Source organism: Nicotiana tabacum, chromosome 7, assembly GCF_000715075.1.
Source record: "Nicotiana tabacum cultivar K326 chromosome 7, ASM71507v2, whole genome shotgun sequence".
NCBI classification, from domain to species: domain Eukaryota; kingdom Viridiplantae; phylum Streptophyta; class Magnoliopsida; order Solanales; family Solanaceae; genus Nicotiana; species Nicotiana tabacum.
The window spans coordinates 10,894,716-10,904,357 of record NC_134086.1 but is presented as its reverse complement, the minus strand read 5'-3'; the positions used below and the strand labels follow the sequence as shown (position 1 = coordinate 10,904,357).

Here is a 9,642-nt window from a genome sequence, read left to right as displayed (position 1 = left end):
AAATAATGTACTTTTCCTTTTTTCTGGTTTAACGTAATTAATAGCTCATATACGTTTCCCAAATTTAGACTAAATAATAGAAATCTTTCCATTAATAGAATTACCAATTTATTATGGAACAAGAACTAAGTTCATCTTTTTAATTTATATTTATATAGTAGATAAGTTACATATAGTCATGATATGGTTTTCAAGTCAAATTGCTAATTATAATATCAGAATGAGAGAGACTAATCGGTTGCCATAGATAATATTTCAGTATTTGTATAAACTAAAGTTCAATATTTGCAAATATTGGCTAGACAATCGGTTTGCAAATATTAAACTTCAGTGTTTGAAATACTGGGAAAAATGAAAATCATATTTGAAAAGTATTATAAAATAGCTAGTTTCTCTTACAAATTTTCAGTTTTTTTTTTTCAAGTTGAAGTTTATGTACAAGCACAACTCAATTTGAATATTTTTCTTTTACACCTCAAACAAATATTATATGGGCTGCCCCACGGACAAGACATCCCGCGTTCACATAAGGCTCAAGGAAGGGCCGCACCTTAAAAGGGTGTGATGCAGACAACCTGCCCTAATGCAACATTAATGGCTGCTTCCACGGCTCGAACCCGCATAAACAACTTTATAGTTGCTCCGAGGCTTCCCGTTCAAACAAATATTATTTGAACGCCTATTAAATTGTGACAAAATAAATAGCATTGACAAAATCCATTCTCACAGATCTCACTTCTCAGAGTTATGATTGCCAGCTTAGCCAACATACTTTTCTGAAATGACTCCCTTCTGATCGCATTTTCATTCTTATGAAAGAACCAGACATTGAATAAACCAATTCACAAATAAACATAAAGCAAACGACAGAGTCAAGCCAATACATTTACCTAATACCAATAACAGTCTATTCGTCCAAACTGTTTTCCACATAAGAAGCAAGAGAAATGTAACAAACTAGCAAATCAAGGACATGATCACTTGCCTCAACTATTTCACCAGCTCCAACCGCACCTCGGCACTTGGAGGTTTGGAGTTGGAGGTGGGGGAGGTCTTCTGAAAAAATGGTGAAATAGAGAGGTGCCTTGTACAAATAAGCACATGACTATTGTTGCTTCAACCAGGAGGCAGGGCCGGAATTTTGAAGCTTATGAGTTCGGGATTCTAGTTCTTTTAAGTAACCTTCAAAATTAATAATTGTTTACATATTCAATCAATTTCACAAGACAAATACAAGTTTGGACCAAAGTTATTGGGCGTGGCCGTACCCATAACCAACACACTAGCTCCACCATAGGCTTCAACTCTTAACAAACTTCATCTAACCGCGGTATTGGCCCGAGCAGTGTTAGGGTTTGCTTTGTTCCCTGTTCTTGGAGAAGTCATCCAACAAGCAACTCTTATACCTGCTAAGCGGGTGCCACCATTCCTGCTTGACAAGGGCACAAGATATGGGGAGGAATGTATCCTTGAACAGAAGACTCTACTCCTTATACATGGCAGTTGAAGTCTATTTGAATCTTCACAAAAGTTTAAGACTATTTGGATCTTCACAAAATGCTCTCCAAGATTGATGATGCCAAGTGCCATTTCCGCTACGGCTATTATCTCTCTTGAAGCTATGAATTGCCAGGAACTCTCATGTGCTTATTTGCAGTTGGAGCAACCGATCGCAAGAAAGCAGTAGATTCTCCACCACCTGGTGTCCTGATAACTTTTGCTCCTTCCAAAACTATGTGGACGCAGGAAAAATGCGCCAGATCTACCTGAGACAAGCAAGAATAAAATATTTAGTTGTATTGCACACCTAGAGAGAGCACCATGAACCACTTAAATTGATCAATGGTCAACACGTTATTAGAATATCAAGTGAATATGTGTCTAGAGTCATCCATGTCTAGATTCATTGCACAAGAATAAGGAAAATTTTATAGAATATTCTATAGGCTACCTTTTCTTGATAACCAATGTTCTATAGGATACCTTAGCATATTCTATCTTTGATTTTAGAATATTTACTTACCAAGTTAATGAGAAGCTTTTTTTCTATTTTCACACTCACAGGAAGTCCACGGATATATTGACACCTGCACCGAGTCTCTTGATACCTAGATTATCCATATGTCATAAGATAGCATACTACTATTTCATGTAACATGGATTGATAAGATTGAGTACTGGTACAAAACTATCGATTTGGCAACATGGACGATATGATCATCAAGTTGCCTACAATCAATGATGAATGAGCTAACCATGCACTACCACACAAAGCAAAACAGGAAACAAGGAGAACTAAGAAAATAAAGAGAGATGGAACACCAGGCAGAGCAGTCTTGTCCAAACACCTTTGTCCTTTCTTATTTCACCTTTGGAAGTAATGGCTCTATTATGATCAAAGCAGTTACTCCCAAAATTTGGGAGATGCATTAACTGACTGCGTAAAGAAATTAAGCGAACCTAGTAATTGATCAAGTATAAATTGTTTCCCTTCCATTCTTTAAAGGATGGACAGGGAGTGGTTGGGAAGCTGTACTTAAGACTTGCCTTGGTCCCAAATTTTGGCTACTGTCTGCTGCAAATTTTCCCTGGATGCCATCAGTGTCAGCAATTGAGAACCAAATAGGAATTCAGTGTGCCCATGAAAAGAGTATCTATTTTGAGATGCATGCGCTGACGCACCATTGTGAACTGTCGACTACTACCTGTGAGGAACAAAGAGTAGTGGGAAAGAGACAATCAGAAACCACATCATCCAATCCTTCATGTTTCCTGACCTTATCTTTCCCTGTTTGTCACAAAAAGTTTTCCCAGGCTCACTCCTTTGGTTTAGGTAATGCTATCAATCATAAAAGACACACATTACTGAGAGGAAAACCAAAAGATAACGGAGTTTGAGACAAACCACTTATTTCATTTTATTCCTCAATCAGCATCTCTCCAAGTAGCTCCTCGCCAAATTGTTTTCTTTCCTGCAGTAGCGGGAATAGCAATTTGACATAGGCAATTTGACTAATAGTCTAAGACAGAAAATGAGTTCGAGTCTCCCCAAGAGCAAGGTGGGAAGTTCTTGGAGGGAAGGATGCCGGGGGTCTATTTGGAAACAGTCTCGCTACCCTAGGGTAGGGGTAAGGTCTGCGTACACACTACCCTCCCCAGACCCCACTAAGTGGGATTATACTGGGTTGTTGTTGTTGTAGTCTAAGACAAAAAATGAAGCCAATAAAGAAGACAGGGACCATTAAAACAGAAGGAAACTGGTGCACTATTTGTTAAAAGGGAAAAAGGAAAAATAAGTCAACTTAGCTGTTTCGATTAATGCATCAACCTCGTCATAAATAAGTCCAGATTGTGTAAGAGCACCAACAGCACAAAGAATTGGCTATCCCACTAGAGAAAACGAAAGGACAGCACATGGCTAAGCTCTAGGTATGTGCAATTTACTGTAAAAATTTGCAATCTCCTGATAGAGATAATTGCGCACACAAAGCATGTTCAGATAAATCAGTAAATGAACTTGTTAATGGCATTTCTTCCCCTTGGAATGTCCAATCGTCACATTCCAGCTTTAAACTCTAAAAGAGACACTCAGGACCACTTCCCATACCTTCTCTCTTCTTCTACAGAAATCTAAAACAACTTCTGATAAAGGAGAGTATCACCGAAGTATTTCCTCCAATCACGAAAATCAGAGACCAAAAAGCGACTGGGCAGTTAAGGTTACTATTGCATTCGTGCATAAATTTATTGGTAAAGTAAAAGGTTTCCATGGAACGGAAGTTCCAATTTGTATCCTGGCAGCCTCTTGGTGCTCTGTGGATAACACATACATATTTATCAATAAAAGTTTCAGAGGACAAAAAACAGTAAACTTAAATAAATTGGCAATAATCCAAATTGGTTTGGTTGGTCTGTTTATTTTTCTGCCTGTTTAAAGAAACTATTGCATGGAATGGATATACCGGATTCATGTAGTGAATGTAGTTTGGTTTTAAAGTATAGTTATTGATGTTCTCATATTACTTTAATGCTTAAGCCAATGAGTAGCAAAAAGAGATTTTAGATGAGAAAAACAAGATCAATTTGCTATTCTTTCATCCTCAAACTAATAGGAAACAAAATCAAAACAAGGCTCAATTAGTTTGGTTGGTCTGATAATTATCCCAAACCAAAGTAAAACTGCAAGCAACAAAAGTATAGTATACACAACGGCTTCCAGAAATTGCTAGAAGTCCAGAATGACATACGTGACCAGACTAGAGCATAACTAGCGAATTTGAGACGAAATTGCAAGTAAGGCAACACTTACTAGTTCACCAGTAATCTTTACAGGAGCAAACTCCATCTTTGAAATGGTGGAATCTCTTTATATCTCTTAACACAATCACCCTTTCACTCATCTTGCTGACGTACTTCATTAGCGAATGGCAGTCGCCACACACTCTAAGGTTCTTCACAATCATAATGATCGCACCAGGACCAGTACTAATGAGACCAAAAGCAAGTGCTAACTTTTCACTATGACTTCCCAAGGCTCCTTCCTTCTCTTCCTCATCAATGTTATGAAGCACCCACTCGGTTTCAGGCATGTAACCATGTTGTTTAGCTCCCGTAATAATTTCCTCCAATTTCGAGTATATCTCCTGCTTACGTGTATGAGCATTATCACCAGCAACAAATGTATGCAACTGACCATCCACCTCCATCGAACTCCATCCAGGATCCTTGTCAACATTTTTGTTCTTCATTAAACTTCTAACTCTTTCCACATCATCCCATCTCCCCGCTCCTGCATAAACATTAGATAGAAACACATGGCCCCCAGCATGCTTTGGCTCAAGCTGCAGGAGCTTCTGTGATGCAACTTTTGCCATTTCAATGTTCTTGTGAGCTCTGCAAGCAGAAAAAAGTGCACCCCAAATCACATAATCTGGCTCTAAGGGCATACTTTCGATAAATTTAAAGGCCTCGTCCAATCGGCCAGCCCTGCCAAGTAGATCTACTACTACAGCATAATGTTTCATAGTGGGCTCAATTGAGCACTCGCGTTGCATGCTATCAAAGATTTGAAGGCCCTGATCCACCCGTCCAGCGTGAGAGCATCCAGTTAAAACAGCAAGGAAAGAAACTTCATCAGGTTTGATTCCTGCAACCATTAGAAAGAAAAAAAAGTTTTAATTTTTCAAACAATTTTCTAGTTAATCCAAGTAACTCGAAGGACAAAAGAATATATGGAAACTACCAGCTAATCTCATCTGTTCAAAACACCTAAGAGCTTTATCTACATGTCCATGAATTGCCCAACCCCATATCATTATACTCCACGTACGAATATCCTTTTCTTTTAATCCACTGAAAACCAGGCCTGCTGACTCAATATACCCGCATTTCGCGTACATATCAAGCAAAGCATTACCAACTGCTACGTTCAAATGGAGCTTATTGTTCGAAATATTTTCATGAATCTTTCTCCCTGCCTCTAGTGCCCCAGTTTTTGCACAAGCAGAAAGTACAGATACAACTGTTAAACCATTCGGCTTTGTACCTTCTTCCACCATCTTGAAAAACAAATCCAGCGCCTTTTGGTGCAATCCATTTAGTGTTAACCCGTGAATCATACAAGTCCAAGAAACCACATTCTTTTCCACCATCCCATCGAAAAGTTCCATCGCTTTATCGACCTCCCCATTCCTCAACAGCCCACTAAGCAAAGTATTCCAAGAACCTGCATTCCTCTCAGGCATTTCCTCAAACAACGCCAACGCCTTACTCACCTGTCCAGTCTTACAACACCCATTAATCGCGATGTTCCACAAAAGCACACTCTCAGCCTTATTTCTCTCAGGACTTTCATCAAACAGTTGCAGTGCAAACACCACCAACTCAATTTTCACATACATTTCAACCAAACAAACCCTCACAAACACATCATACTCCAATCCCATCTTTAAAACCCCACAATGCACACTCCCACCAACTCCATTTTCACCTAATGCCGTTAAAGATTTTAACACAAACGGGTACGTTAGCCTGTCAGGCTTAACGCCCATCTTAAGCATTAGCTTAAAATATGCAACTGACTTTTCAAAACAAGAGTTCTCCTTCAATCCTCTAATTAAAGCATTAAACAAATACAGATTCGGGTCACGAAAACAATTAAAAATAGACAATGCATAGTCAATGGATTTACGTACAGAAGCTGAAGATATCAGCTGAGTAATGATTCTGCTATTTGATGATAAATTTTGGCGAATGATTTGGGCATGGATTTGTTGGAGTTGATGGGTGTTTTTGCAATTGTGAATTAGAGATATGAAATGGGTTTCATTCAAATTTTCATTATTATTATTCTTAGAGTTATATGAATTATTTGGTGGAGGATTGAGGATTTTGGGAGATCGTTTTGGAACTTTGAGTTTGGGAGTTACTTTCATTTTTGAACAGAGATAGGTTTGTAACAATAAAAAGCAACAGATTCAGAAATGAGAAGGAAAAATGGAAGTAATGCTAGTGCAATGGTGGCGGAAAAAGAATACTAGTAGTAGTACAGTGGTGGACGGAGAGTGACAAAAGATTGTTCTTTTTCTATTTTTTTAAATTTTAAATATTCCCTGCATTCAAAATAAAAAATAAAACATAATGCAACAACAAAAACGACTCAGGGAGTAGAGATTATAGGTGTTAAACGGGCGGGCTGGGTTGGGTTTTTTTGGACCCGTACGGGTTATGGTCCGAGTCGGTTATGGGTTGGAGCTTACCGGGTTTAACGGGTTCGGATTCATTCGGATAAAAATTGAACCGTAAGGGTTACGAGTTGAGAGGGCCAGGCCGAGGCGGGTTTAGTGTATTTTTTTTTTGTATTTTGTATAACTATTATAAGTTATATGAATACTTTGTATTAATATAAAGAATACAAGGAAAATGAGAAAAAATTGCACTTATAAATTGCAAGTGCTACATTTATTTCAAAATTCAAACTTACAAATTGAAAGGTTTACATTTAACAACAAGTAAATTAAACAAAAAGAGCAAATTCAAAGGTTTTGCATTGCCTTAGTAAGTTCTTCATAATCAATATGAACTGAGTGACCTTCTTCTGGAGTGTTAAATTCAGATGGGTTACCATGTGTTAATATATCTCCAAGTTCCTCGTCTTCTGGGCTATCAACATCTTCACGTCCTTGATTTCTTCGTTCCGATCTAACCCAATCTTTGAAACATACTAAAACTTCCAAAGCATTGCTTCCCAATGAGTGACGGGTGTCTCCAAGTTGTTGTCTTGCTTGGCTAAATGCACTCTCTGATGCAACAGTTGAAATTGGCACATTCAGCACGTCCCGAGCCATAGCGAAAAGAACAGGAAATTGCTTTCCATTCTCATGTCACCATCTCAACGGTGAAAATTTCTTTGTGCGAGTTTCTTTTTGCTTCTGCAAGTAGAATTGAATTTCATTAATGTTCCTGCTACTGGTTTGAGTGTTAGAAATGTAGAAAAAATATTAAAACTATCAAGGCCTTCTTCATCATCCACAATAGCAGAAGTGGTACAGTGCATAGTGGGATTAACATTGCCTACACCATAAGCATCATCATCAATTACATTTGCATAATAATTATATAATTGTTGTAAATATTCATTTAGCTTGTTCATACAAGTATATAAATCTGGAGTTTTAGTTGGTCCAATCTCCATATAAGTATATAAAGTATTCATTAATTGGTGACAATCAGACATCTTAATAGAAGGATTTAAAACAGCACCAATTAAGTAAATCGGAGGAATTGGAGAGAAATATTTTTTGAATTTTGCTTGCATTTTTTCAACAACATCCCTATATTTTTTTTTCTTCTTAAATTCAAAGAGTAGAAAAGAAATTTCAGCTATATGTACTAAAGCCATAGTAACAATAGGGTAATATGCTCCAGAAAACTCAACAGTAGCTGTATAAAATTTATGTAAAAATTTAACAACATCATTAATGACCTCCCAAGTAGTAGTTGTTAACATACGGTTTGGATCAGTACAATGCGCATTAGCAACTTCAGTTATTGGGAATCTATATTTGTAGCAACATTTTAAAAATATATATGTATAATTCCATCTAGTAATAATTTCGTCTGGCATGAATCTGGGTTTAAGGTTACACTGGACACACTTATTCTTAAATTCCTTTATTCTAGATTGTCTATTATTTCCTTGAATAACACTTCTAACATGAGTAATCTCAGTTGAAAATAAATCAAGGTCACTTTTAACAATTAAATTATAAACATGACATGCACACCTAACATGAAATTTTTTATCAAGAGGTGGTTTTAAATGCAGTTTTAATATTGAAATTGTGGCATTATTGTTAGAAGCATTGTCAAAAGACATACACAATACTTTTTGCTTGAGATTATAAAATTCAACAACTTCACAAATAGTACTACTTATAAACGCAACAGTATGACTCTGATCTTCATCATATCTAAAAGAGATAATACGTTTTTGCATACAAGTACTATCATCTATCCAATGACATGTAATTGTCAAATAATCATTTCCATTAACAGCATGGCCAATATCAGAAGTTAGAGAAACTCTACAAGGAAGGTGGCTAAACAAATAACGTATGTATGTTTGATATTGTCCATGAAGTCTAAAGATATCAGCTCTACAAGTACTTCTAGGGATACCTTTAAATAAAGGATTGTAAATCCTTTGAATATACATAATAAGATATGATGAAGAAGCAAAAGAAAAAGGTAGACAACCCAAAGCAATCATTTTTGCTAACTCCTCACGATCCTTCATTTTATCATATTTCATAAGACCTCCAGTAGTAGGGTTTAGAGTTGATTGATTTTCATCTCCATCAGATCCGCATTCTATAGGATGCTCAATTCTCATATGTCTACTAAGTGTCACAGTCCCCCCTAATTGTCCTCCAATCTTATGTTTAAAAGTATCATTATAAAGTTTGCATTTAACTCTATCAGTACCTTCTATTTCGTCAAAAAAATTCCAAACCTTACTTCTTTTTCTCTGGTTAAGGTGGTCTACTACTAGCACCACGACCATCACCCTAGCTAGCAGCTCCAACACTACTAGGTGTAAGTGGTATCTCATCTTCCATTTCTAATTCATTATCATTTATACCAAAATCTTCTTGCAATTTTTCATAATCTATATTATTATCAGGTAATGTTTCAGGAATATTTGGAGAGGTATTTAAATTACTACCAGATGCTGAAGCTGAAGTACTAACTCTTTTTTTTTTATATTTCCCGATTAGTAACCTTGTTACAAACTCTTTTTGCAGCATTAAACATATTGTAAAAATTTAACTACTAGCAATAAAAAAATAAATATGCAAATAAAATAGTAAATAAGAGAAAGAGTTGGAGGGAGTGCACCAAATTCTGCAATAAATTGAGCACTTGATGATTTCGCAACTCCAATGTTACCACGAAGAAACGTCAATTATTCCAATTTTGAAGTTCAATTGTTCAAACTTCAAAAAATAAATACTACGATAAATTAAATGCAAAAGAAAAATAGCCAAATAGTTGATTGCACTTTAATAGGTGAAGAATGAAGATTGAAGAATGAGAGAATATGAGAACTGAGAGATGAGTGAAAAAATGAGGAAGAGGGGG

At 36.6% G+C, this 9,642-nt stretch overlaps 1 protein-coding gene across 9 annotated transcripts; it reads right to left on the bottom strand.

Moving 5' to 3' along the window:
• Positions 1-828: 828 nt before the first annotated feature.
• Positions 829-6,585, bottom strand: LOC107786336 (pentatricopeptide repeat-containing protein At1g04840-like). Of its 9 annotated transcripts, none has more exons than XR_001648118.2 (5): positions 5,243-6,585; positions 4,310-5,146; positions 2,906-2,972; positions 2,544-2,788; positions 829-1,762 (listed from the first exon to the last, which is right to left on the bottom strand). XR_001648118.2 is itself a non-coding variant. In XM_016607803.2 (3 exons), exons 1-2 carry the CDS (start codon positions 6,432-6,434, stop codon positions 4,314-4,316), a joined length of 2,025 nt encoding a protein of 674 aa, XP_016463289.1. In that variant the 5' UTR covers positions 6,435-6,585; the 3' UTR covers positions 829-1,766; positions 4,310-4,313. The 9 variants fall into 9 exon arrangements, 3 of the variants coding, with proteins under 3 accessions (XP_016463289.1, XP_075113034.1, XP_075113033.1); XR_012711480.1 differs by having other exon boundaries at positions 2,544-2,705; XR_001648119.2 differs by having other exon boundaries at positions 829-1,766; positions 2,548-2,705; positions 5,243-6,572.
• Between the last annotated feature and the right edge of the window lie 3,057 nt (positions 6,586-9,642).